General features: G+C 53.7%; 1 protein-coding gene across 3 annotated transcripts in view; it reads left to right on the forward strand.

Moving 5' to 3' along the window:
• Nucleotides 1–27,844, forward strand: part of AFAP1L2 (actin filament associated protein 1-like 2) — a 145,775-nt gene that overhangs the window by 114,416 nt on the left and 3,515 nt on the right. For 2 of the 3 annotated variants that reach the window (XM_010859300.1, XM_010859298.1), the window contains exons 5-19: nt 4,965–5,055; nt 10,387–10,592; nt 11,746–11,925; nt 12,767–12,856; nt 14,604–14,688; nt 15,241–15,345; nt 17,874–18,085; nt 20,699–20,844; nt 22,140–22,251; nt 22,831–22,839; nt 24,220–24,459; nt 24,550–24,721; nt 25,234–25,389; nt 27,086–27,279; nt 27,373–27,495. In XM_010859300.1, the coding sequence (XP_010857602.1) occupies nt 4,965–5,055; nt 10,387–10,592; nt 11,746–11,925; nt 12,767–12,856; nt 14,604–14,688; nt 15,241–15,345; nt 17,874–18,085; nt 20,699–20,844; nt 22,140–22,251; nt 22,831–22,839; nt 24,220–24,459; nt 24,550–24,721; nt 25,234–25,389; nt 27,086–27,279; nt 27,373–27,495 (2,121 nt within the window). The remainder of the gene's footprint in view (nt 1–4,964; nt 5,056–10,386; nt 10,593–11,745; nt 11,926–12,766; nt 12,857–14,603; nt 14,689–15,240; nt 15,346–17,873; nt 18,086–20,698; nt 20,845–22,139; nt 22,252–22,830; nt 22,840–24,219; nt 24,460–24,549; nt 24,722–25,233; nt 25,390–27,085; nt 27,280–27,372; nt 27,496–27,844) is intronic. The other variant, XM_010859299.1, reaches the window with a different exon arrangement.

Here is a 27,844-nt window from a genome sequence, read left to right on the forward strand (position 1 = left end):
CAGCCCGTCCAGTACTGGAGGGGGCAGCCAGGGGTCTGGGTGTGGCCAGTGACTCAGGCAGCCTTGGCACGTCCAGGCCGCAGTTGGCCCAGCCAGGTGCTGTGGTTGCTGTAGAAGAAACAGATGTTTGCTGGCACCATTCCGCTCCTGGCCAGCGCGGCCGTCTCCACCCGTCCCCGCTGAGGCCTGCACACGCGTCGGTGCTGGGCTTCTGTGAGGGGAGCAGCTGACGCCACCGACGGCGTCGCCGTGGTCGGTCTGGGAAGCCAGGACTGCGTCCGCTCGCCCCCACCCTGAACCTGCCACAGTGCACCCTGGGGCTGGTTGTTCAGAACTGCAAGAACGCCTCAAGTCACCTGGGGCCGCCCCTCACCTCCAGCTCTGTGTCTCATCCAAATCAGAACTGCTGAAGTACGTGCCTGCTCAGTCACTCGGTTGTGTCTGACTCTGTGCGACCCCATGGACCCCACCAGGTTCCTCTGCCATTGGATTCTCCAGGCAAGAATACTAGAGTGGGTTGCCTTTCCTCTCTCCTGGAATCTTCCTGACCCAGGGATCAAACCCAGGTCTTCTGTGTTGCAGGCAGATTCTTTACCCACCAAGCCATGTGGGAAGCCAAGCCCATGACCAAATCCTGCACCACCTGCTTTGGTAAATAACATTTTGTTGGAATTCAGCCAAGCTTATTCATCTGTGTATTATTTATGGGTTCCTCTGCACTACAATGGAGAAGGAAATGGCAGCCCACTCCGGTATCCTTGCCTGGGAAATCCCATGTTCGATTCCTGGGTTGGGAAGATCCCCTGGAGAAGGAAGTGGCAATCCACTCCAGTATTCTTGCCTGGAGAATTCCATGGACAGAGGAGCCCAGCGGGCTACAGTCCATGGGGCTGCAAAGAGTCGGACACAACTGAGCGACTTTCATTTCACTTCACTGCACTCCAGTAGCAGGGTTGCATAGCCCCAGTGGCCTGTGAATCCCTCTTTCTCTCTTTATAGGAAACGTTTGCCAACCTCTGGCACATCACCCTGAGCGGGGTGGCTTTCTTCCCTGGCCCTTCCTGTGAACCGTGAGAACATTATTTCAGGTTCCCAAGTTACATCTCCTTGGCATCCTCATTGAATGTGCACCATCGATGTCGTCATGATGATGATTAAAATAATTTTCCTTTATTCTTAATTCCTGGCATTTAGGATCTCTTGCTCCTTCAACCTCTGATAATAGACTGTTGGGTCTGTGTAATTATGTGACGCTCTTCTGAATTGTTGGAATCGTTTTATCCTTAAACTTGACCTGGGCTCTTATCTTTGGCCCTGGCAACCCTGGGGACAGAGGCTGTCCTGTTCTTTAAGGAGGGAAAGTGTAGTATAAGCCAGGTCATGCTCAAATACCTCCTCAGTATCCTCCCAGACAGCCCGTGGTCTTCCTCCACCAAACACGCACACGTGCAGCTTTTCTCCCTTTGACATTATTGTACTTTATTCTGAAGCTTAGTGAAAACTAGTATCTGTTACTTAATAATGCTGAGTGCAGTTTAATCCTTACAATGACACCATGTGATGGTTATTTCTACCCTCCCCATTTTGCAGCAGAGGATCTGAGGCCCAGAGAGGTCAAGTCAGTTGCCCAAAGTCACACAGCTCAGATGTGCCAGCCCTGGAGGTCAGACTCCTGCCTCCGCCCTATATGCCTCTCTGTATCGATCCATTTATAGATGATTTGGTACAGTGAAAGGTTTGGGAGACCCTCAAGAAACACCCCCTGGTGCTCCACTCCTGGACAAGAGGGCAGGTCCCCTGTGGAGATAACGACCATCAGGAGTTCCTGCTGGATGGCTTGCCCCCCTCCTTCTGTCCTGTTCTAATCGTGGGTATCCAGACCAGAGCTGGATCTTGGGTGCTCAGAACTTCTCTCCAGATGGGACCCACCTTCTTACCACGAGAAGGGTCCCCACACCCCCTCAAGGGGAGAAGGGCTTCTTGGAGGATGAAGCTGGAGGCCTGGCCTCCTCAGGAACCCTGAGCCTCAGCACCCATCTGCAGAAACCTTGGCAGGGCCCAGGGAAGGGGAAACGCTTTCCCCTCCTGACCCCAGGAAGTCGGCTCTCAGAGAACCACAGCTGGCTTTCACAGTCCGCCCTTCCTCTGGCTGACCAAGGGGCCGGGAATGCCCGGAGCAGCAAAGGTGAAGGGTCAGCCACGAGCAGCTACCACTGTGTGCACGACCCCCGCCCCAGGGAGGAGCCCACCCCGCTTGCCCCACAGCCGCACCTGCCAGCGCTGAATGCAGCTGGGCTGCCTAGGAAATGAGCCGAGTCTTCCGTTCCTTCCTGCGTGCTGTGTGGTGCACCTGCTGGGGCGGAAAGCTGTTCAGAGCCTGCCTCTGGGACTTCTGTTGGCTCTCTTGGTATCGGGCCAGATGGCGTTAGAAAAATGTGTGGGAGCCAGGTGGTGACCTGGCCTCTGCCGGCCCTCTTCATGCGGACGTGTCTCAGCTTGTCGGACAGCACTCCTGTGACCTGGCCAATGCAGGCGCCTGGGCTGGGAGGCCCCAGACAGTGGTGGCAAGAGCCTCCTCGTATTTGATGTGGCTTCCTTGGTGGCTCAGACGGTAAAGAATCTGCCTGCAACGAGGGAGACCCAGGTTCGATCCCTGGGTCGGGAAGATCCCCTGGAGTAGGAGATGGCAGCCCACTCCAGTATTCTTACCTGGAGAATCCCATGGACAGAGGAGCCTCGCAGGCTGCAGTCCATGGGGTCGCAAAGAGTCAGAAATGACTGAAGTGACCTTAGCACACCAGCCCTATGGAAACTCAATCACACTTGTCTCCTTGAATCCTCAAGACAGGCTCTTGTTTTATGGAGAGGGTAAGTGAGGCACAGAGAGGCTGTCACATATTCACGGTTAAGGCTATGGACTCCTAAAGCCTGAATTCAAACCCGGTTAGTTTCACTCTAGAGGCCATATAGATAGCTCCACTAGCCAAACCACAGAAGAATTGGCTCTGGGAGCCTGGTTTGGGGGCAGCAACTGCAGGAGCATCGCTCTACCCCAGAGGAACCTGGGATCAGATGCCCTCGTGGCCCTTGCTGAGTATTGTCCCACTGGGACTCAAGGCCATGCTGACTGTTCTCCCACTATTGCTGGGGCCAGGGCTGGAGAAGTTCTGTGTCATAGGTCCCCCAAAGAAGCTCGTTTTCCAAGGCAAAGATTTCTAGATTCTCCGTACCCTGACTGCCTGGCCCTCTTCTGGGTAGGACAGCGAATCCCCAACAGCCCATGGGTTCCCCATGTGGAATGCCCAGCGCAAGGACCTCTGAAAACCAGGAGTGGGAATGCACTCCAGCTTTTGCCATGTCTGTTCTCAACTCATCAAGGTTCCCTTGGCCCTCTGTAGGGACTTTGTGATTCAGATAGACATTGGAGACCCATGTGGATGGATGCTTACACGTTGATGAACTGTATGTACTAATATTCACACCACAATCTACTTTTTTTTTTTTTAATTAATTTTTTTGTTATTCTTGGCTGTGCTGGGCCTTCGTTGCTGCAGGCAGGCTTTCTCTAGCTGTGGCGAGTGGGGACTACTTTCTAGCTGTGGAGCAGAAACTTCTCGTTGCGGTGGCTTCTCATTGCAGAACATGGGCTCTACCATGCAGGCTCGGTCGTTGTGGTGCACAGGCTTAGTTGCTCTGTGGCATGTGGAATCTTCCTGGCCCAGGGATCGAACCTGTGTTCCCTGCATTGGCAGGCAGATTCTTAGCCACTGGACCACCAGAGAAGTCTTGCCTGTCTTTTTCTCGCCTGCTATTGCTTATATTACCTTCATAGTCCGGTGCCCATCTTACAGATGGAATAATGGAAGGATAGAGAACAGTTTCACCCTCTGTGCTCCACAGTCGCATATGTTTTTGTTTCTTTTTTATCCTACTCCAATTATGCTCATTCACCCTCATGTCATGTAAGAAGTTCAGGGTTGTCTTATCCTCTGAGCATCCTTCCTTGGTCCTAAATGTTCCTCATACCCTCCAGGCTCCCGTGGAGATTTGACCTTGTCTATCAGGAGCCGTGGGCTTCCCTGATAGCTCAGTTGGTAAAGAATCCGCCTGCAGTGCAGGAGACCCCAGGTTGATTCCTGGGTCAGGAAGATCCCCTGGAGAAGGGAAAGGCTACCCACTCCAGTATTCTTAGGCTTCCCCTGTGGCTCAGCTGGTAAGGAATCCACCTGCAATGCAGGAGACCTGGGTTCAATCCCTGAGTTGGGATAACCCTCTGGAGAAAGGAAAGACTACCCATTCCGATATTCTGGCCTGGAGATTCTGTGAACTATATATATAATCTATGGGTCGCAGAGTCGGACGTGACTGAGTGACTTTCAGTCATTATCAGGAGCTGTGAGCATTCATTGCCTAGTTAAGTGTTTCTCAGGACTGACTCCCAACCGTCTGGTTGCATCTCTCAGCTAGTCTGCAGGAACCATCCAATATCTGCTGAGCCAATGTTTTAACTTATTATTGGAGACATTTGGGGGTTAGAAGCCTGGTGCTCTTCCCCTGCATGCCCCTGATGAGCTCTGGTCTTTGTAGAAAGTATATTCTATGTAGAAGCCATCATAGCTGCCATGACAGCCTGATGCCACCTGCACCTGTAAGTGCATTACACCACGTGTACAACTATACTGGGTGTGCGGTGGCCGTCAGAGCCTCATTTTGCAGGGGAGAACTCTGAGGTTTGGTGAGGTTACACGACACACCCACAGCCCTTCAGCTGATGCAAACCAAACACTGTGGACAGGGCAGCTGACGGGGGTCGCTGTAATCTGTTTTCCCTCCCGACTTGCTTGACGTCCAAGCTGGGCATTTTTTTCTCCTGGTTCCCTCTCCTTTCCACCCAAAGGTTTAATTCTGAGTTGTTCCCAGTGTGTCGTATCTGAAAATGTTTGTTTTATTTATTCATACCACAGATTCCAGAACGTAAACAGCTCTCTGTCCCGAAGATCGAGTCTCCAGAGGGTTACTATGAAGAGGCTGAGCCGTATGACACATCCCTCAATGGTACATCCTGGGGACAGGGCTGGGAGGGGGCTGACCACTTCCTGCACAGATGCCGGCGCCAACTCCCCTCGTGGTGACCGGCACGCTCACCCTGGCTGGAAACACAGTGGGGCCTGGGATGCTCCTCCCAGAGAGCATGGCCCAAGTCAAGAGCTGGCCACAGAGCATTTGACCAGTGGTCTGATGGCAAGCTGAGACCTACAGCAGACCCAGCCCACCTGCAGGGCAGGGCTTAGGATGGTCCCCAGTGGGCTGGGTTTACTGTGTCTGATGCTTTCTGTGGTCCTGCCTGGATGTTGTGGATTCAGCACAGAGATGTGACAGAGGAGAGGTGTGCTGGCCAAGTGGCACAAGGCCCCGGAAGCCATGGAAATGTGGTCAGGCTGAGGCAGAGCCCACTTTTCAAGGTCCTTTCACTGGACTGATAGTCCCTGGGCTCCCACCGTGAACCCAGCATGCTTCCAGGAGTGGGAACTCAGCACGACTCAGCAGTCACAGCACTTAGATTCTGGGAGAGAAGACAGGCAGCATAGAGACATGGGATGTGTCAGGTGGTGATAACTTGTCAGGACCCAAAGCGGCAAGGGCTGAGTTGGGGCAGGAGAGGGATGTTATTCTAACTTAGGGAGGGCCTCTCTGAGCAGATCTTAAAGAAGTGGCAAGTGGGTGGGGTTGGTACCTGCAGGAGGAACAGAGTGCACAGCACATGCAAAGGCCCTGAGGCGGGAGGGCCCTCGGCACGTTTGGAGGCCAGCGTGGCAGGAGCAGGTAGGGTTGGATGAGATGAATAGGAGATGTGGACACGGAAGGCAGCTGTAGACCCTGGTAAAGACCCTTAGCTTTTCTCTGAATAGACTTTTCTCTAGCCTTTAGAGGGTTACTTCGTGGCAGACCTAATATAGGTATTAAAAAGACAGTCTTTGCTCTGGGGGCATGGCTCACGCTGGCGTGCTCTTGTCCTCGGCCAGTGGTTCTCAGCCTGATGAGGCTGGATCAGAAATGCTCTTGTTGTGGGGGTTCTATAACACAGAAACACCTGAAGGTCCTGGGAGAGATGGTTGTGACCCTACTCTCTGGGGTAGCTAGATTCTGGTCCCCTCACTCTCTCCCTTTCTTACCTCCTCCTCTTCCCCTTTTTTGTAAGTGAAAGGTCTCTGAAAGCATAAGGCAATTTGCAGATATGGGAAGTCAATGTCCCTGACGTGGGGAATGAACTTGGCCTAAAGGGGCCTTGTTGGTGTTGGGGATGAGATGGGACAAGTCCCCTGGAGCACATGGGATCCTTGTCCTCTTTTTTCATGCCTCACCTACTGTCTGCAGTCCCAGGAACTGTGTGGGAGGCGAGGGACTCTCGGGACTCATGGAATTTTATTCTAAGAGACTGGCTTTGTGGGCAGACGTCACTTAGCTTGTGAGGTGTTGCCAAGTCACCGCTGGACTGTGATTTCAGACCGGAGCTGTGGGCGCAGCAGGGCTGTCTGGGTGCGTCTGGAAGGTGGGAGCCCTGACTCACCCCGGTGAGCACCTCCATGCCTCTGAAGCCCGTCTCTCTGGGGTGTGGCCCCTGCCAGCCAGGGCCTGCCTCCCAGACGCTCCCAGGGGCCTGTCTGTGGGGCAGACTTCATCTCGACACAAACAAGTGGTCAGAAGGATCTCGGTGTTTGTCTCTCAACTGGAAATTCGTATTGGTTTTATCCAGGACTAGGAGGAGAGGGGGGTCATCCCAAGGTCAGCAAGTAGGGGCGGTGGGAAGATGCCCAGTTGCCTTTTCTCTCCTGCCAGCACAACGACCGAGGATGACCTGGGGGACCTTCCCCTGCATTAAAAGCTGGGCTGTCCTTGTTTCCAGCCTGTCGTCCACCACACCTGTTTGACCCCTGGTCACAACAAGAGGAGCAACCGCTGGACTCCAGCTCCTTGCTCTAGTTCTTGGCCATCAGCAATTTTGCTGACTTCCTGCAGAAGACCAGGGGCTGGCTTCCTGGGCTGCTTTATCAGCACTGTCCCCTCACGCCTCCCGTGGGCCAGGTGGCTCTCTCTGAACCCAAGTGTAGTAAGTGGCCTGCTGTGAGTATAGCTCCTGCACGGATGATGCCTCCTGCCGGGGTAATGGCAGCTGCTGTAACAAACAGCACCCCCTGGCAGTTTATAGTAGCCCAGTGCAAATCTGATTCTCACTCTTGGAACAGTTCAGCGTGGGCATTACTGGTCAGCAGGCTCCTTCCAGCGTCGGCTTGGCCACCCTCTGAGGCCACAGAAGCCTCTGCAAAGAGGGTGGAGGACCTCTGTGTGCTTCTTAAAGGCACCAGCCAGAAGGACACCCAGGGCTTCTCTCCACATTCCGTTGGTGACAGGCAATGACGTCTCTGGATGGGAAGGAGCTGGGAAATGATGTCCTTGGTCAGGCTGGGGCCTTGCCCGATGAGCCCACACCTCTGATGGGAACACGCTCACTTCTGATGGACGGGCAGCCACGTCGCCACATCTCTTTGTGTCTCTGCCTCTGTTCCTGCCCCTCTCTTCATCTTCTCTCTCTTCCTCTTGTCTCTTTCTGTGCTTCCGGAAATGCCACAGGCCATCCCGGCAGATATCCCCCTTGTGGAGTCCCCAGATGGGTACAGGTGCCTGAAGGAGTCGTTTACGCCACCATCACCTTGGGTACTGCTCGTCCCAGAGTGGGAATGCCAGTGATCCCCATGCCTGCTGCCTGGCTCGCGGAGGCGGGGTGCATGCCCGAGGGTGGCCGCCACCCGCTTCCTGTCCTCGTGTGCAGGTCCTGCATGAGGCTGCCCTGTGTCACCCCTCTGCAGACCCCTGCCTGTGGCATCTGGAATGATGAGGACGCAGGGCACGGCAGGGCCGTGCCGGCCTCTGTTCCTGAGGACGTGCCACAGTACGCGGTGGCTGCGGTGCCCACCAGGGGCAGCCAAAAGGGGGCTGAAATTATCTGAGCATCCTGCCTTTCCCTCCTGCTTATCCTGCGACCTCTGGCAGCCAGGTGTCTGTTTAACAATATCCTTCACTTATGGTGGTGCCATGATCGCTCTTAGGGATAAATAAAATGGTCAATACATTTGCCCTAAAATTTCCTCTGAGCCATTCCAGGTATCATCCCATTCCCCCCTGGGAATGGGCAGACATTAGAATTCTCCATGGAACAGGTGGGGCAACCCCAGGAGCACAAAACAGCTGGGGGCGGGGAAGAGGGTGGGGTCTGGCCAGCTTCTTCACACTATATACTCTAGCCCCACCCACTAACCCACTGAAAGAGATACCCCAACGGCTGCATCTGTCTTCTTCCATTTATTGTGCAGCTAATGCAGTGCTGACTTTTTTTTTGTACAGAATCACCCCACCACCAGATCGAATCATTGAATTCTCCGTGTGGCCTTTGCATAGATGATTGGAACTGTGCTTTCTCACTTGCCATCTTAAGGAGTTTCTCAAGTTGCAGACTAGCTTGCAAGAGCTTTCACTAATTACGGTTGCATGGTCCCCTGGATGAAATCACGCTTTCTCCAGCCTCCTTCTGCTGACTGTTCAGAAGTACTTGCATGAATATCTTAATGCATGTAACCTCTCCCTGCCCGCCTTCCTTCCTTTTTAAAAAGGTAGTTTCCTTGGTTAAACTCCCAAGACTGGGATTATTGGGTCAGAGGGGATGGATGTTTTTATGGCTTTCGAAAAAACAGGCTGATGGGTTGTTTCCTGAGAGGCTGGTGTTAATTTATGTCGCCACCAGCCGTACAAGAGGTCAGGGTCCCCTACCAGGTGGCACCACTGTTTTCAGTCTGCGTATTTAATAGGTGTAAAATTGTGAATACTGTGACTTTTTTATTGTCAGGAAGGGGAGCAGTATCACACTGCTTTTAAAGAAAACTGATATTAAAGTAGTCAAAGTGTTATTTTTAGAAATATTAAAGCAAAATAAAGCACATTTTTATTGGCCTTGTAGCTAGAATAACTGTGGCCGTGGCCTCGTTCCATTTTCCTATATTTCTAGTTCAAAGGTGGTTCTGTTTTCTTAGTATGCAGGAACCTAGCTATGCAGGGTGTACCAGAAGCTTCTGGAGAAGAGAAGACAGGGGACCCATGAGCTGTCTCTTTCCCGATGGGTAATGTAGAGATGAAAGAGAGGTTCTGTTCACTCTGACTTGAGGGGACAGAACATGTCTATGGAAGTCATAGGGGAGTAGATACGACTTTCTGTTAGAGCTGCCCAGCAAGGAAGCAATTGTCCAGCAACCAGGGGTAGTGAGCTCCCTGCCCATGGGGGAATTCAAGCAGAGGCCAGAGCAGGGCTATGATAAGCAGGATTATGATAAGCAGAATTCCTGAGCTGAGCCAGAGGTTGCTGGACCTGAATCCTGAGGTTCTCTTTTTTCCATGTCTTGCATTTTGGCGTTTGATTGATATTTTTTTCTGCACCTAGTTTCTGTTGGCCTTGAAGAGGGCAGTGAGGCCCAGAAGAGCAATTCTGGCAAAGTGGTGGGGGCAGAAACTGAGGCACGTGGAGTGGGTACAGGATTGGGTGAGATGTGGTAAATTGGGGGGTTCTTTTAAAGAGAATAAAACCGTAAGTGTGGCTCATTGCCAGGAAGGAAGGGTATCAGGTGGAGGTGAGCAGGAGGAGCGGGGTTCATGCTGGGAGGTCTTCTGTGGGGAGAGAGAACAGTCTGTGGAGGATAAGAGTGGATTCTCCAGGAGGGCTGTGTCTGTGACCTTAGGAGGGGGAGGGTGGCCGGGAAGGTCCACTCCTGCTGTGGGTTACTGCACTTTTGCTTCTCGCTGCCCCCAGGACAGGACAGGGACAGAACAGGCCTGGCGGGGGAGTTGGGGGGCGACCGCTGGAGGCTTGCCCACCTCTGGGCTCAGATGGCAACCCTCTCTTCCTGGGGCCTTAGAATGATAGAGCATCACCCACGCATACACACCAGAAGAACCAAGAAAGAGTCCACCCACCGCTTCATCCTTCAGTTGAGGAAGCGGAGGCCCCGAGGCCAGCACGGGTTTTCTCAAGAGCCCACGTCTGAGGACAGTGTCTGGTCAGAGGTTTCCGTGGGGTCTGAGATGACAGGATTTGAGGAGGAAAGGGGAGAAACCCGGTTTCACGTTATCTGTGTCTGTGACCAGAGGCAGCATTCAAGACACTGCTCAGCGGTTTAGGGGCCAGAAAGGCTGCCTGGGCTTGCGGTTGGTGGCGATGGGCTGGTCCCAGGGGGCAGGGAGGGGAGGGCTGTTCCCCTGCTGCCCACCCTCACAAAGGAGCAAAGCCTGTTTAGGAGCATCCCTTGCCCGGCAGGGCTGTGACAGCGAGCTCTTCCCTTGCAGAGGATGGAGAGGCCGTGAGCAGCTCCTACGAGTCCTACGACGAGGAGGAGAGCAGCAAGGGCAAGTCAGCCCCCTACCAGTGGCCCTCGCCCGAGGCCAGCATCGAGCTGATGCGCGACGCCCGCATCTGCGCCTTCCTCTGGCGCAAGAAGTGGCTGGGCCAGTGGGCCAAGCAGCTGTGCGTCATCAAGGACACCAGGCTCCTGGTGAGCGCCCTCCTCTCCTCCTGCTCCTCTCCCATCTCCTCTCCTGGGAGCAGGATGGGGGTGGTCCAGGATGCCAGGTGCTCAGAGCCTATTACATCAGGAAGTTTCTACTTCTCCCCAGCCTGAAACTGCACGCAGAAGCTTATGAGCATGGATGAACATGCTTTTTTCTAAACTAGAAAGGTCTAGTAGTTGTCAGCAGACTTTCAAAGGGGTCTGTGATGACCAACCCCCTCCTCCCCCAATGCCATCCCCTGGATATTTTTCCAGGGATCTTTTGGTCCCCTGGTCTGTGGGCTCCTCCTTCCTCACATCTCAGCCTCTGGAGGTTGGAGGCAGAGCCTGCTGCCCAGTTAGGGCTCCCCTGCCCAGCGCCCAATCCCACAGTGTGCAGCGTGAGAACCGTCGGCGTCTGCTCAGAAGTTGGAATATTCTGAATGACCGATCTAAGACCCCTAAGGGCATCAGAAGATGGTATTCTGACCACAGCCCTGTTTCTTGTTATTTTAAATTAAAACTTGGTTTTATGCCCCAATCTGAGGCTCCACGGGGTCATTACAAACACCCCTTTTTCACTAGTTAAAACCTGTCCTGCTGTGTGCAGATGCTTTCAGGTAGTCCTGTTAGGCAGCCTCATAAGAACCCCCGTTTTACAAGTGAGAAACGGAGGGTAGTACGTTTTCCCTGATCGGGAAGAGAGTCGCTTCCTTTCTTTGCTAACACATTTCTCAGTGGATGATAAACTTGGCCTTCATCCCCTTTGGGCCCCTTACTGGGAAAGCTGAGCCAGAAAGAGAAGCAGAGAGGCAGAGAGCTGGGGAAAGGGCCTTCCACCCTGGGGAGGTGGGGTTGCCCACAGAGGACTCCTAAAATAGGAGCCAGCCCAGATCTGCAGGGGGATTAGAGCTGCTTGGGTAGGCAGGGCCCTGGAGTGTCTCTGAGAGTTGGAGGGGGAGGCTTGAGGGAGACACAGATGAGCTCCCTGGTGGTTCTGATGCTGACAACAAACTCCGCTGATGGTGGAGGTCACAGTTCTGCACTTGCACAAAGGTGTCCGACCTTTTGGTCCAGCTCTCAGCGGGCCCTGCCCTGCCTGGCGGCCCCCTCCTCTGCAGAACCTGGCTGACAGCATCTCGCCTCTCCTCTCTTGCAGTGTTACAAATCCTCCAAGGACCACAGTCCTCAGCTGGACGTGAGCTTGCTGGGCAGCAGCGTGGTGCACAAGGAGAAGCAAGTGCGGAAGAAGGAGCACAAGCTGAAGATCACGCCGCTGAACGCTGACGTGATCGTGCTGGGCCTGCAGAGCAGGGACCAGGCGGAGCAGTGGCTCAGGGTGAGGGAGGCGCCAGGCCGCCGGGAAGCGGACCCATTCCCCTCTGCGGTCCCCAGGGGTTCCTGCAGACCCAGCTCCCCCAGTTTTTCAAAGGGATGGCCATGGTCAGGGTAAAGGGTCTACCATCCTTCAAGTCCGCAGGGCTTCCCCTGTCCTAAGTGGTAGCGATCCGTCTTGGGGAGATAGATCACAGGGCTCAGTGGCCAGCTCTGTGGCCTTGGCAGCCACCTGGACTTGGGGTCCAGCTGAAATCCACTTGCGTTCTGGCCTCCAGGGAGGCATCGCTGGCCCATGAAAAGACTCCTCCCAGAGGAGGCAGGGTGGACAGTGACAGGCAAGTCTGGGAGCCGGGGTTGGACCAAGGCAGCACCCAGACCCTCCACAGTGAGTGCCACGGCCCCCAGGAGCCAGAGGACTGTCTGGCAAATGTTGCTTTTACCCCCACAAGGAACAGCCACCCCTGCCCAGGATGGGGCAAGAGGGGCCTTGTGGAGCTGAGGGCGGCTGCTCTGGGCCTGCTTGGGTTCTGCTGCAAACCTCGCCCTCCGTTCCCTGGTGCCCCACCAGAACACGTGGGGCCTGCTGGACACAGGGCCAAGGAACGCCCCCTCCCCACACCCAGCTGGGGCCCAAGGCCATAGGTGGGCTGGGTGCAGGGGTGGGACAGGGTGTTCTGCTCCTTGGAAATTCTATAACCTCTCTCTCTCTCACCCCCACCCGCCTAGGGGTGGCTGACCTAAGGAGGGCAGGGGGGACACCGGCCCTCCCCCGACCTGGAGGGCAGGCTCCAGCTGTGGTCTGGCTGTGAGTGCAGGTCTAAAGGCCCTTCCTCTTCCTTCAGGTCATTCAGGAGGTCAGCGGCCTGCCTTCCGAAGGAGCTTGTGAGGGAAGCCAGTTCACCCCAGATGCCCAGCGCCTGAGCTGTCCAAAGGTAAGCAAGCCTCTGGCCGGTGGTGGTTCAGTCGCTAAGTTCATGTCCAACTCTCTTGACCCCATGGACTGTAGCCCCCAAGGCTTCTCTGTCCATGGAATTTCCCAGTCAAGAGTACTGGAGTGGATTGTCATTTCCTTCTCCAGGGGATCTTCCTGACCCAGGAATCGAACCCCCATCTCCTGCACTGCAAGCAGATTCTTTACCAACGTAGCTACCGGGAAAACCCAAAGCCTCTGCCCCTGCCAGGGTGGGGCGAGAGGGTTCACTTCTGTCACGGTCCAGAAGAGAGTTTGATTCTTTTTTTTTTTCCTCCATAAAATTACAGGTGGAAAATTGGGAGCTTTGCTTTTGTACTTCAGCCAGATTGATAAGAAACACACCATGCTTGGCTGAGGGCAGTAGCTTCAGCGTGGCAGGGAGACTGATGAGGATGATAGAGACTTATAACAGTTTCTTGCTTGGGGGAAAATTTATTGGGACAGAAGTCACTTGCCTCCCTTCTTGGGCAGAGAGATTTACTTTTCTAGGCTCTTCCCTCCCACTTACTCCCTAGTAGATCTTCAGAGGCTGGAGAACCATGTAGGTACGGACCTCAGCCAGAGAGTCCTGCTGCTCATTTGCATGGAGCTGCGGGGCCCCCGCTTTAGGGTCAAAGTCAGGAAAGTTGGGCTGGGTGCTGGCCCGAGGGGTGCTGTCGCCAAGGGGTCACATTCCATGTCCCCAGGTATCTGCAGGTGGGTACCTGAAGCCTAGTGTGCACAGAGCGGGAGGGTCCCTGTTTCTCATCTTGGGGTCTCCACCTGTGGCAGGCAGGTGGGCATAGGCCACCCCCAAGGAGGAGAACCCACAGCCTTCTGGAGTGACAGAAGAAGGGCTGATGTTTTCCTTGTCTTATTCATTTTTTGGTCACTGATAAGAAAAGTCAGAGTATGCCTGGGGTTTCCTTCATGTTGGGATGAGAAACGAGTTCTCCCTACAGACCTGGAATGCAGATGCCCCGGCCAGGTCCTGCGGTCCTTGGCCCCCAGTGAAGGTCCTATGGTTGGGAATCCCTGGGTTTGTCTTCCAGAGGTCTGGAGTCAGTGGTTCTAGAAGAAGCCTGATTGGAATATTCTGAGTGTCTGTTCTAGGGGACTGTCTCTAGTCTCACAACAGCCCTGGGAATGCAGACAGGCCAGTCTCCCTGTTTTATACACATGCAGGATGGCGCTCAGAGAGGTCCCGCCTGATTAGAGAATGTTCTAAGTGGGATTCGAACCGTGATCTAACCCTGTGCACACAAACCAGCCCTTCTCCAAAGCCTGACGTGTGGGTAGCACAGTCAGTTCTCAAAAGACACCCTCACACCCTCCTGCTAGGGGTGAGTCCCAGGGGCCTGACAGTTAGCTTCAGTTGCAGTGCTGACTCTCGTGCACGCCTGAGGCTGGCTACCTGCTCTCCCCCTGCTTCAGGGCATCTGTCACATCAGTGGAGCAGTCACCATGAGAACTCGTGAACGAGGATATGTGGGTGGCTTGAAGAAGGGGAAGATGCTCTGGGACGGGGCAGGGAAGCTCAGAAGGGAGGGCAAAGGCAGGTCCTCCAGGGAGCCCCAGGGAAGCCTGGCTATGTACCACCTGTGACTGGGACTCCAAGGTCACCCCTGGCCTACACCCAAGAGTCATCTATTATGTCCCTTCAATTGTGGTCTCCAAGGTGACCGTTTCCAGACAAGATCACCCACTTCTGTCTCTTTCTTCCACAGCCAGATATAACGGAGAAGTACCTGTCAGCCTCGGAGTGTGGAAGCCCCATAGATGGTCACCCTGAAGTCCCAGAGACCAAAGACGGTGCGCACGCTTTGGCTGTCAGCCTAGGGCAGGGAGAAGGGTGGTATCCCAGTTTGTGAGGCTTGGCCATTTGGCTCAAGCCTACTGGGTTTTAACAGCTAATTGCAACATGCTTCCAATTTCTAAACTGCTAAATATACAGCTGATAGATTCCGGAGAAAGAGAGCAGCCCAAACTGACGCGAGTGTCATGAATTGCTGGGGTAGAATATTCTTTCCTCTCTTCTTTGCTAACCCTGGTTCAGATCTCTCTGAGCCAGTTCAGTATGTAAAGATTCTCCAGTGCTGACATATTCTATAAGAGAGGTTGGTGGGCTTCTCTTGAGGGTGTAGTTCTAGAGATACCCGACTTTGACCTGTGGACTCTGGCCTTGAGCACAGACATGTGCTTGTGGGCATGCATGTGTGAACAGACGTGTGTGTGTGTGTGTGCGTGCGTCCACAGTGAGGAACAGACAGGAAGAGAACAGTTCTGCTGTTTTTTTCTGTCTTTCGTGAGACCACGTCGGTAGTCTGTGGGCAAGGCTGATGACTTTTCCTCTCATCTTGACAGTCAAGAAGAAATGTTCTGCTGGTCTCAAACTGAGCAACCTGATGAACCTGGGCAGGAAGAAATCTACCTCGCTGGAGCCTCCGGACAGGTCCCTCGAGACATCCAGTAAGACTTACAGCTGCCTCCAGGACCAGAGGGCGGGCTGTCCCCCCGGGGCTGTGGCTGGTCTCCGGGAAGACAGCTCAGACAGCGAAGGCAGGGATGTGGGGTCTTGCTCTAAGCCCTCCCTGGCCAGTGAGCCCACGGCCCACAGTTTCTGTTGATCTTTGCAGCAGGGAGCTCTTTATGACTCCCCAGGCTCTCTTGCTGCAGTGCTGGCTCCTGTGTGGAAGTGAAGGGTAATTGATGACTGTCCTCCTAATGGTCTTTAAGATTGTGTTCATTTGATCACATGTCAGGAGCATGGCAGGCGCAGTGTTAGGGAAAGGGGACCAAGGAGACAGAAAACACGGTCCTGAGAGCTTACAGCTCAAGGGAGAGGACGACTTTATACCCAGAAGCACACACTGTGAGGTCTTTGGAGCTCCAAGGACTCAGGGACAGAAAGAACCTCTCTTACTCTGTGGTCAGAGACGGCTTCCTGAACCTGAGCCTTGAAGGGCAGGCAGGAGTTGAACGGGCTGGGCTGGCCCCGCAGGCAGGAGCAGAGACTGAGAGGGGCCCAGGAAGAGCCACTAAGAGGGCAACAAAAGCCTGTGTAGCTGGTAGAGGGTGTGTGTGGGTGCTGGGTCATCTCTACTGCCCTGACTCAGCCTTGAGCAAACTGAGGCCAAGGGAGAGAGAGAGAGAACGACAGAAGAGATAAGAGACTTGCCCAGAAAATACCCTGGCTTCCAACCTGAGGCTCATTGCTGTGCTTACCCCTGGGGCCAGAAGGCCACCACTGTCCATCCTTGGGCCTTTCCCTCCTCTTCACGGAACCTGTGTCCCAGCCCTGGGCTCTTTTCCTGAGTCCCAGTTCAGCTCTGTGCTTCATGGCTGGCAGGGTGGGCTGGCGAGACAGGAAGGCAGCAGAAGATGGGGTCTTCTCTTTGGAGCCTGCTGGTCCTCCAGCCAGGGCCCTGGGTACCGGCCCGGCCAGCCTTTGCGCCAAGAGGGCACGGCGTTGGTCCTGGGAGCCTGGTCCCAGTGAGTCACTTTGGGAGATGCAGCTGGGCTATTGCTGGACGTTACTCAGCAGGGAAGCACGCTCCTGTCCCCTGTGGCTGGGGAAGGGCCAAAGAGAACACAGACTCCTTCCCGGGGCTTGGCAACTCAGCTCCCCGCCTCTCTCTGGCCCAGAGAACTGTGATGGGCGAGTGAGGCGCCTGCCTGAATGAGCCAGTGTTCCGAAGTCCTAGGCTCACATTCTTCCACGTTGCTGCTGTGATGGGATGGTCACGTGGCTCTGAGAAATTCCGACCCCCACTGAGAGTCCAGCATTGAGCTGGGTACAGAGGTGGCCATGCACTTTGACTCTGGTGCTTGGGCCTGGGTCATCCCGGCTAAGGGTCAGAGCAGCTGCTGCTCCCTTAAGATGGAAAAGGCATCCACGCTGCAAACTGGTACCTCTGGGAAGATGAGCAGCACAGACAGATGTCAGCTCACTGCATGCAGGTGGGAAAGGGTTCCGAAGGCTGGACTGTTACTGGTCTTTCCAGCCCCGGGGACAAGGCTGTGCTTTGGCACATGGTGTCAGCTCCATAAACGTTCATCTGAGTTGGGGAGGAAGCTGAACCCGACACATGCAGCCATCTAAAAACAAAGACCTGCAGAATGGGTGTACCCCAGCACTGAGAGGCCCTGGGTGCTGGCGGAGAAAGGAGGGCTCCCTAGTGGAGGAGCCACAGGGCACAGACCCGGATGCTCGAGATGGACATGGCAAGTTCATGCCCTTGACAGGCTCTATGTCCAGTTGGGAAGCTGACATGGAAGCAGAGTGTCACTGTTCCAGTTCTCAAGTGCTCTGAGGCTAGCAGAGCTGTGGCGGGGGTGGGGTGCGGCAGAAACCGAGAGGGCCAGGGTCAGCTGCCCCTGGGAGGATGAGGAGGACTTGGCCAAGGGGAGGAGGCCTCTGCAGGCTGAGACCGAGTGACCCAGGGGTGGCAAGGTGTCAGGGGAGCTTAGGGAGCTAAGGCTGTGGAGATGAGGGGACTGATCATAGCTGGAGGAGGGCTTCCTGCAGGTGGCCTGGGCCGGCAGAGGTCGGGGAGGGCCGCTGCAGGTCACAGGCTTAGAGCTGGGAGACGAGGCCAGGCCAGGGAGCCTCGGTCCAGCGTGCGCGCACACACACCCCCACACACTCCCCCCATGACACCTCCCCACACCCATCCACACCCACCCACACACACCCACCCATACCCCCTGGCCTGGTCTAGTCCAAGACACAGTTCACTGCCCTCTGGACACGCCTTTTCCAAAAACCAGTAGGGCTGTGTGCTCCCCTGCTTCAAGGGGTCCAGCCCCTCACACGCAGGAGGGAGAAAGACTGAGATTCACAGCCTCTTCGAGGTTGAGAAGTTCTCTCAGGCAAAGCTTGGCAAGACTGGGAGCTGAGACTTAAGAGAAGTGTTTCCGGAGGTCCAGGGGCAAGCAAGGGCAGTCCTGGATGCCCTCGGCCACCGACACCCCCTCAGCCGTGTCCCTCCCCACAGGCTACCTGAACGTGCTGGTCAACAGCCAATGGAAGTCACGCTGGTGCTCCGTCAGGGACAGTCACCTGTACTTCTACCAGGACCGGAACCGGAGCAAGGCGGCCCAGCAGCCCCTCAGCCTGCTGGGCTGTGAGGTGGTGCCGGACCCGAGCCCGGACCACCTCTACTCCTTCCGCATCCTCCACAACGGCGAGGAGCTGGCCAAGCTCGAGGTACTGCTGGCCAGGGCGGTGGGGGGTTGGGTAGGCAGACACAGCCAGGGCGGAGGTCACGGTCACGGCTGTTTGCTCCAGGTCCTGAGGACTGAAATCCTACCACGGGAGATTCAGCTCAGCTGCACTTTATTTTTACTTCCTTTGCCTGAGATTGTTTGCGTTTTTTAAAAATTTCCATTCCCTTTCTGACCTCAGGGTGGTTGTGTTATAGGAACGGGACAATGAGCTATTTCCTGCACTTAGGGTAGAAGGAGTATTTATAACTCCCTAAGTTGCTGGAAAAACTTTCTGGGGACTCAAAGCGGGTTTGTGATTTCGTTTGTGTATCACCAGATGGGACCCAGTACATAAAAATGCAGACGGTTAGGGTTTATCTTGGGGGAAGAATAAGGTTTGTGATGCAATTGCATTATTCCCACTCCCCACCCTGTTTGATGTTATGTTACATTTACAAAAAGAGAGGTGACATAACGCCTTGCCATGAACTGGGCAGGCCCAAGCCAGAGTGCTCCATACGCACTTAAGCACACACCCCAGTTCATTCCTGTTCACCTAGTCCTAGATCCAGGGGTCTTCATCCTGAAATTGCTCCAATACTGCCCTCTTGTGGCTAAAAGGGGCAACTGCTTCCCCAGGATAAGCCTGTGTTCATTCCTGCATCCAGCCATCCTGTTGACAGATACATGTTCAGTACCATGATTTGGTGAACGAGACAGATGTGTTCCCTGGCATGGGACCTACCTTCAAGAGTGAGATGTGATTCAGTATCCATTTTATCACTTTTCACGGGCTGCCTCTAGCTCCTGCTGACTTGGTAATCACTAAGTAATGACTAGTAATGACAACTTAGTAATCACTGAGCAGGGGGCAGGAGCTGTGAATATGTATGAAAGTTTGAATGTTGGGCGGGTGGGGGCTGTGTAGAGAAAGCCTGTGGGAGGGAGTGGGGGCAGATCTTAAGAGCAGTGGTAGACCTGCTAGTCATGCATGGATGTGAGAGATGGACCATAAAGAAAGTTGAACACCGAAGAAGTGATGCATTAGGATTGTGGCATTGGAGAAGACTTTAGAGTCCCTTGGACTGCAAGGAGACCCATCCAGTCCATCCTAAAGGGAATCAGTCCTGAATATTCATTGGAAGGACTTAAGCTGCAACTCCGATACTTTGGCCACCTGATCAAAGAGCCAACTCATTGGGAAAGACCCTGATGCTGAGAAAGATTGAAGGCAGGAGGAGAAGGGGATGACAGAGGACAAGATGGTTGGATGGCATCACCGACTCGATGGACATGAAGTTTGAGCAAGCTCCGGGAGATGGTGAAGGACAGGGAAGCCTGGCGTGCTGCAGTCCATGGGGTCACAGAGAGTCAGACGCGACTGAGTGGCTGAACAACAAAGACCCTGAAGGGTTTCCAGGGAGGGTGTCGTGTTCAGATTTGGATTCCAAGATGTGTCCTCCAGCTGCTGGGTGGGGGATGGAAGGAAGGGGGACAGGAAGGGATAAAATGAGACTCATCACCCAGGGCAGCGATGGTGGCAGCAGGAACTAGAGGCAGCCCGTGAAAAGCTGTATTGAAAAATCCACTTGAAAATGAGTGGGGAAAGGAAACCAGCTAAATGTCAAGCTGCACTTTCAGCTGCCCTTCTCATCACAAGCACAGAGCTGTGGCATGCTGGTAAAGCCAGCATGGTGGTTTGTTTTTCCTCATGAAAGTAAACCTGCAGTATCTATGGGATTCCCAGTTCTTTCTCATTATAAAGCCCAGAAACCATGCTGGCATTTTAATAGAAAATACTCAGTGTACATGTCTGATTAGAATGTGTTGTCGCCTGGGGAAAACTAGGCGCCGGCTTCACTGGGATTTAGTTCATGATTAGTCAGAGGTAGCTGACCTGGCATAAGGTGTATAAGACAGTCTGATTGTTAAAACCATAAACAAAAATACATTTGAATTTTGTTATTTCTTAGCAGGGATCCAGGTAGTCTTGTATATATGCATTAGGGTTGTAAACTAAAATGTGATAATTCATAAAATAGAGGTGTCAACCTAAAATGCATACATTTTAACAGTCCTCTCCTAGTCCATTAGCCCTCTAGAAATACATGCTTATAAACATTACATGTGATGGGGCATGCGTACTTTGTCACTTAGTCGTATCCGACTTTTTGCGATCCTTTGGACTGTAGCCTGCCAGGCTCCTCTCTCCATGGGATTTCTTGAGTGAGTTGCTGTTCAATTCTCCAGGGGATCTTTCCGACCCAGGGATCGAACCCATGTCTCCTTCCTGCGTCTCCTACATTGCAGGCAGATTCTTTACCTGCTGAGCCATTGGGGAAGCCCTCTAGAAATACATCTTTATAAATATTACATGTGATACTGGGGACAAATGCCCACAGCATCATTGAGATGGCACCAGGGTATCACTAGTAGCAGGAAATACTATTTGGGGTTCCTGGGGGCTGAAATATACCAGCAAAAATGAGGAACATGGCCTCAGGGCTCTCAGAGGCCTTGCCCAGCAGGGTGGGCATCAGGGAAGAGGTGAGGAGGTCTGGGCGCCAGGCAGCACGCTCCAGCCCTGCTCACGTCCCTCTCGGCTTCCTCCCAGGCCAAGTCTTCCGAGGAAATGGGCCACTGGCTAGGCCTCCTGCTCTCTGAGTCGGGCTCCAAGACAGACCCGGAAGAATTCACCTATGACTATGTGGATGCCGATAGAGTTTCCTGTATCGTGAGCGCTGCCAAAACCTCTCTGCTGTGAGTATTCGAGGACCTCTCACTCCTAGCCATGCTTCTAGATCAAGGCCTAGACTGGCCTCTCGTGCTTCCTCGAGCAGCTGGGAACTCTGGGTGGGCCCTGTTCCCCCAGTAGAAGGAAGACCAGGGCCAGGGAGCAGCCCTCAGGGAGGCCCAGCAAGGAGCCAAGCCAGGCCACTGGCCCGGGGGACAGCCACCACATCCCTGGCTCTAATTAGATGCTGTTCAACCCACTCCAGTGTTCTTGCCTGGAGAATCCCAGGGACGGGGGAGCCTGGTGGGCTGCCATCTATGGGGTCACACAGTCAGACACGACTGAAGCAACTTAGCAGCAGCAGCAGCTCCTGAAGGCAGAGTGGGCACCTCTCCTGGCCTTCGCTTTCCTTGCTGAAGAGGCGGCACTTCTGCATGGCTCCCTTACTGAGTCCCAGCACACACTGGTGTAAGCCAACAGGGGGTACTTCTGCCTCCTGGATGAGCAAACTGGGTCTCGGGAAGAAGTGGTCTTGGGGAGGGGGGTGGGTAGAGGCAGCATTGCTGTTGTTCAGTTGCTCAGTTGTGTCCAACTCTTTGTGACCCCATGGACTGCAGCACCCCAGGCTTCCCGGTTCTTCACTGTCTCCTGGAGTTTGCTCAAACCCATGTCCATTGAGACAGTGATGCCATCCAACCATCTCATCCTCTGCCAGCCCCTTCTCCTCCTGCCTTCCATCTTTCCCAGCATCAGGGGAAATGAGTCAGCTCTTCTAATGAGTCAGCTCTTCCCATCAGGTGGCCAAAGTATTGGAGCTGCAGCTTCAGTCCTTCCAATGAATATTCAGGACTGATTTCCTTTAGGAGTGACTGGTTTGATCTCCCTCCTCCTTGGGTGGAAGCAAACTGAGCCAAAATGGGGAAAGTGTCTGTCTGTGCTGGCCCAAGTGTACTGTGAAGATGAAATGACAGAGGATTTTGTTGTTGGAAGGAGGTCCTGAAAGGGTGGAATCCGGGTGAGAAGACGGCTGTACTGTGCTTAGTCGCTCAGTTGCGTCAGAGAGGAGGGGTATGGGGCAAGGGAAGATTATTTTTCAAGAAGAGACATTTGGAACCAGGAGTTCTAGTAAGAAGACCCTGGGGAGAGAGGGAGGAGATACCCCTAAACAAATGATTTCATTTTACAAGGAGATTAGGGCTCATCCCCAGGCCTCCTGCACAGCCCGCGGATTTCACTGCGCCTCTCATTGTTTGGAAGCCTTTGAGACTGGTGGCTTTTACCCCTACCCCTATCCTGAATCCTCTCTCACCATGTCTTCCAGGCTGATGCAGAGAAAGTTCTCGGAGCCGAACACTTACATTGACGGCCTGCCCAGCCAGGATCGCCAGGAGCTGCTGTACGACGATGTGGAGGTGTCAGAGCTGACAACCGCGGTAAGGATGCTGGCTAGGTGGCAGCCTGGGGCTGTCCATCCCCTTCTGCCAAGACCCGAAGCCTCAATGCCAGAGGTCGTTAGATGGTCCCCAAGAGGAATGGATTCCATGTCATCTGCAGTGAGGGTGACTTGGTGCAGTGAGGTTCTCTTTTATCTGCTGGGGTGCTACCATCTGCCTGGCCTGGGGACTCATCCAGATAAAAGCTGGTTAACCACTCTGATCAGTGCTGGGGTGGACAGTGAGGTGTTGGGATAGAGAACAGCAACATCATTGGCCTTTTCTAAGAAACTGAAGTATAGTTGATTTGCAATATTATATTCGTTTCAGATATACAGCACAGTATTTTTATAGATTATATGCCAGTAGAAGTTATTATAAAATAATGGCTATAATTCCCCATACTATACAATATATCCTTGTTGCTCATCTATTTTATACATAGTGATTTGTATCTGTTAACCACATACCCCTCTCTCGCCCCTTCCCCCTCCCCTCTTCCTACGGGTAACCGCTGGGCTGCTTTCTGTATCAGTGCGTCTGTTTTGCTATATGTGATTCATTTGTCCTGTTTTTCAGATTCCACACGTAAGTGACACCACACAGTATTTGCCTTTCTCTGAGTTTATTTCACTGGGCATGATATTCTCTAGGTCCATCCACATCGCTGTAAACCGCAGACTTCCATCGTCTTTCACGGTTGAGTAATATTCCAATGTGTGTGTGTGTACGCATGCGTACGTCTTCATCCGTGCGTCTGTGGATGGACACTAGGGTGGATGCTTCCACCTCGGCCGGTGTAAACAGTGCTGCTATGAGCTCTGAGGCACATGTATCTTTCCGAGTTTGTGGTTTTGCTTTTTCCATGGTACGGAATTGCTGGGTCATACGGTAGTTCCTTTTGAATGTTTTGAGGCACCTCTTGACTGTTATCCATAGTGGCCGCACCACTTTGCATTCCCACCATCAGTGAACAGGCTTTCCTTTTTATCCACATCCTTGTCAACACTTGTTATTGGTAGGCTTTTTGAAGACAGCCATTCTGATAGGTGTGAGGTAGTTTCTCGTTTTGTTTCTGTTGCATTTCTCTAATAATTAGTGATGCCGAGCATGTTTTCATGTTGTCTGTTGGCCATCTGTCTGTCTGCTTTGGAAAAAATGTCTATTCTGGTCTTCCACCCATTTTTTAATGGGGTGGCTTTTTTTTTATATAGAGATATATGAGCTATTTATATATTTTGGATATTAACCCCTTGTGGGTCATATCATTTGAAAATATTTTCTCACATGCCATATATTGTCTTTTTTATCTTGTTGATGGTTTCCTTTGCTGAGCAACAATTTTTAACTAGGTCCTGCTTATTTTTACTTTTATTTCTTTGCCTTATTAGACATACCCCCCAAAATATTGCATGATTTCTGTCAAAGAGTGTTCAATGTTCTCTTCTAGGAGTTTTATGTTTTAGGTCTTACACTGAGGTCTTTAATTCGTTTTGAGATTATTTCTCAACTGTGGTATGAGGAAATATTGAAATCTTGTTACTTAGACATTAGCTGTCCAGACACTATTAGCCTTTGAGGCTCAGATTGGTGGCAGAGGTGGATTCATCACCCTGACAGCTGGCTCCGGTCACGGGGCATGGACCTCTGTGCTAAGGGCATCTGTGGGCGATCTCACTTCATCCCAGCCACCTGAGAGGGAGGGACTCCTAGCCTCTTCTCTCCAGATGAGGAAGTCAAGTCAGGGAGATGAAGCACTGTGCCCTGGGTCTCCCACCTCTTGAATGGCGGACCCAGGAGATGAGCCCGGGCCTTCTAACTCCAGCTCTTCAGGAGGCTCCTCGGGAAGGAGGTCTGGTGAACTTGGGCACAGGGAAGGGACAGGAGCTCTGCAGCAGGGCTGGCGTCCCCTCCAGGGCTCAAGGACCCAAGGCAGTGGAGAAAGCCCCCTGATTCTTCCCCATGCAGGGGGAAGCCCCCGAGGAAGCCACCCCTGCAACAGATGCTCCGGGTGAGCCTGACCCTGACCGTGTGTACCTGGACCTCACGCCCATCAAGTCCTTCCTACACGGTGACAGCGGCGCCCGGGCCCCTTCACCCACGCCACCCCACCAGGACCCTCCGACCGAGACTCTCCCTCTCCCTGAAGACTCGGACCCCGCCCCTGATGAGCCCCTCATAAAGTCTCCAGAGAACCCCGAGTTGCAGGTACAGGGGCTCCCGCAGTGAGTGAGCTAGCCTTACCTTCTCGGGGGGCCCCTTGGCCGGCTGAATTCTATCTGCTTTCTCCCCACCCAGATGCAGCAGGAGAGTCAGGAACCTGAGGAGCCCTCCCTGGGAGGCACAGAGGTCAAGCTCCAGGCTGGACAGCAGAAGACCTCCCCTTCCCCAAGCTGCCCTGACACGGTGGCTGTCACCCCGGCCGGGTCCAGCCCACCTGTGAAGGACAGGCTGAAGGCAGCCAGTCCAGGTGCCTGTGCTAGATAAGAGTTGAAGGTTTTGGAAAGGGCTTGGGGGCTTCCCTGGTGGCTCACATGGTAAAGAGTCTGCCTGCAACGCAGGAGACTCGGGTTCAATCCCTGGGTTGGGAAGATCCCCTGGAATAGGAAATGGCAACCCACTCCAGTATTTTTGCCTGGAGAATTCCATGGACAGAGGAGCCTGGTGGGATATAGTTCACAGGGGTGCAAAGAGTTGGACACGACTGAGTGACTAACACTTTTACTTGGAGAGGTTAGTCTGATTGCCTCCCTTTCAGATGAGGAAAGAAAGGCCCAGAGAGTTGGAGGACTTGCCCAATGTCTCATAGCAAAGAAGGGGTAGGCTCAGTTTCCTTTTCTGTCCCTGCTAGGCTGGTCTGGCATCCACCTCTAACCTACTTCTAGAGTGCTGGGTTCTGCCTGAGCCTGTAGAGAGGGGTGGGACTGCCCTCAGGGGCCAGCCTGACTGACGCAGGGGGTTCCCCTCCCTCTGGGTCTGCAGAGATCAAACTTGGCAAGAACCGGACAGAAGCCGAGGTGAAGCGGTACACGGAGGAAAAAGAGAGGCTTGAGAAGAAGAAGGAAGAGATCCGAGGGCACCTGGCTCAGCTCCGGAGGGAGAAACGGGAGCTGAAAGAGACCCTGTTAAAGTGTACAGGTATGCACCCCTCCTGTCTGAGCACATGCCTGCAGCCCCCTCAACCTTTGGCACAGGTGGGTGCTCCCCGCAAAGTCCTCCCCTTCTAGCCTTTCTGAAAGGTCACTGTCCTATATCAGGACATAGTTGAAAAAGAAGGAAATCTCTAAAAATTATGTGTCTAGACCTGAAATGTGTCATTTCATTTAAGACAAATGTCTGTTTCTTGGCCCATCTTCTGCGGCAATGCCAAGGTCTCTCCCTGCCCTCTGGGCTGGCTGACGGGAGCCCCGGGTCATGGTTCCCGCATTAGCCACACCTCTAATGCTTCAACTGGCCGTCTCTTTACAAGTGCCTTAAATCTGTGTTCATTTTAAAGAAATCTGCATCCTTGTAGATTATTTTCCAAGTCATCCTCATATCATCCTTTAGCTTTTTCCTAGCAGCTTGTCCCTCATAAGACCTTTCAGCAGCATTTGACTTCATTTTCAGAGAGTAACTCCATGTACACTTAATATTTAAGCTGTGAAAGTGAAAGTCGCTCAGTCATGTCCGATTCTTTGTGACCCCATGGACTATACAGCCCATGGAATTCTCCAGGCCAGAATACTGGAGTGGGTAGTCTTTCCCCTCTCCAGGGGATCTTTCCAACCCAGGAATCAAACCCGGGTCTCCCACATTGCAGGCGGATTCTTTACCAGCTGAGACACAAGGGAAGCACAAGAATATTGGAGTGGGTAGCCTGTCCCTTCTCCAGCAGATCTTTCTGACCAGGAAGCGAACCGGGGTCTCCTGCATTGCAGGTGGATTCTTTACCAATTGAGCTGTCAGTGAAGCCCATTAGACGCGCACTAACCAACATAAGCAGTTGATCCCCGAGAATCTTATAAACATGATTGGTAGAAGAAAGGTAAGGGGGGCATGATGTGACCCACTTTTTAAAAAAGATTACATCTTCATTGATAAGAATTCATAGACCATACGATGACCCATTTGCACATGGTTTCCAGTATATTCACAGAGTTGTGCAGCCATCACCAGAGTCAGCTTGAGAACATTTCCATCGCCCATACTCACGGGCAGTCACTCGGTGCTCAGGATTCCATACTGAACATGTGGTACCATCCTTTCCTCTGCAGTGAGCTCCTAGCATGGACTCTTGGTTGAATCATCATTTCTTGGTGCTACAGGAACAGCCTGAGAACACCAGGGTGAAGAGGGGAGGGTAAGACAGGGCTGAGAAGGGGGCAGGGTTGAGGACCATGGCTCCATTAGGCCCAGGGAAGCAGCACGTGCCAGGAGGATTGAGGGAACCATGTGGGGCAAGTTGAAACAGCCCAGCCATCCTCCAGAGGTCACCAGTGAAGCTGCTTTCTCGCTTTGAGGTTGCTGTCACCATGGCAGGTATTGAAACAACAAGAGTCCCTAAGCACCTACCAGGAGGGACGTTAGGCCTCAGATTCAGGCCCTCTTGTGAAGGCGGAGCTCTGCGGCCGGGGCCTCCCCAGCCTTTGCAGAATGGAGACACAGGACCTGGGCTCCTGGACTTGGAGGCTGTCTGCTACCCATTGAGAGGCCTGTCCCCGCTCTACGGGTCAGAGCCAGAGCAGTGGTCCACAGCCCCTCGGGGGTCGTGTTTTGGCATGGTGTATGTGTGTGAATCCATCCTGCCCCAGGCGTGACTTCTGGCTGAAAGGCTGTTCACTTCTCTCTGCAGACAAGGGGGCGGCGGCCAGCCTGGAGCAGAAGCTGAGGGAGGTGGACGAGGAGTGCAGGGTGGAGGAGCGCAGGCGTGTGGACCTGGAGCTCAGCATTGTGGAGGTGAAGGACAGCCTGAGGAAGGCGGAGGCCGGGCCCGTGACGCTGGGCACCACTGTGGACACCACCCACCTGGAGAGCGTGAGCCCCCGGGTGAGTCCGGTGCCCCGTCCCCGTGGGCCAAGCACGGGATGAGCCATGCCTCCCCGCCCTTCACTCAGCCCTCGCTCTCCTCTGACCCCACAGCCCAAAGCGGCCACCCCGACTCCTGCCCCCGACTGTACCCCGGTCAACTCCGCAACTGCGCTCAAGAACAGGCCTCTGTCGGTCATGGTCACGGGCAAAGGCACCGTCCTCCAGAAAGCCAAGGTAAGCGGTCACTCCTGTGCTCTTTCAGGGCCCCCTGGAGGACAGAACTGTCACCAGGGTGGCGGGGCGCCCGTCTGACCCAGGTGGCACTTTCCTCTTCTGAGCATAGGCTCTGAGGGAAGAGGCGGGAGGCTGGGACTTGGCTGTGTCTTTGGCCTTGACCGACCAGAAAGGTGCTTGCTTGGTTCTGTGTCCTTGCAAGTCCACTTGAGGGCGTGCAAATGCTCTGCGCTGCCCACGCGTGATTAGCAGTAGATTCCTTGGGGGTGGGGGGAGAGGAGCAGCTCAGAGACAGAGAGGGGCTGGAGAGTTTTCCAATTTAAAAAGAACCTCAGTGATTCTGAAGGGC

The sequence above is a fragment of the Bison bison genome, unplaced genomic scaffold (genome assembly GCF_000754665.1).
Source record: "Bison bison bison isolate TAMUID 2011002044 unplaced genomic scaffold, Bison_UMD1.0 scf7180017864456, whole genome shotgun sequence".
NCBI lineage: Eukaryota > Metazoa > Chordata > Mammalia > Artiodactyla > Bovidae > Bison > Bison bison.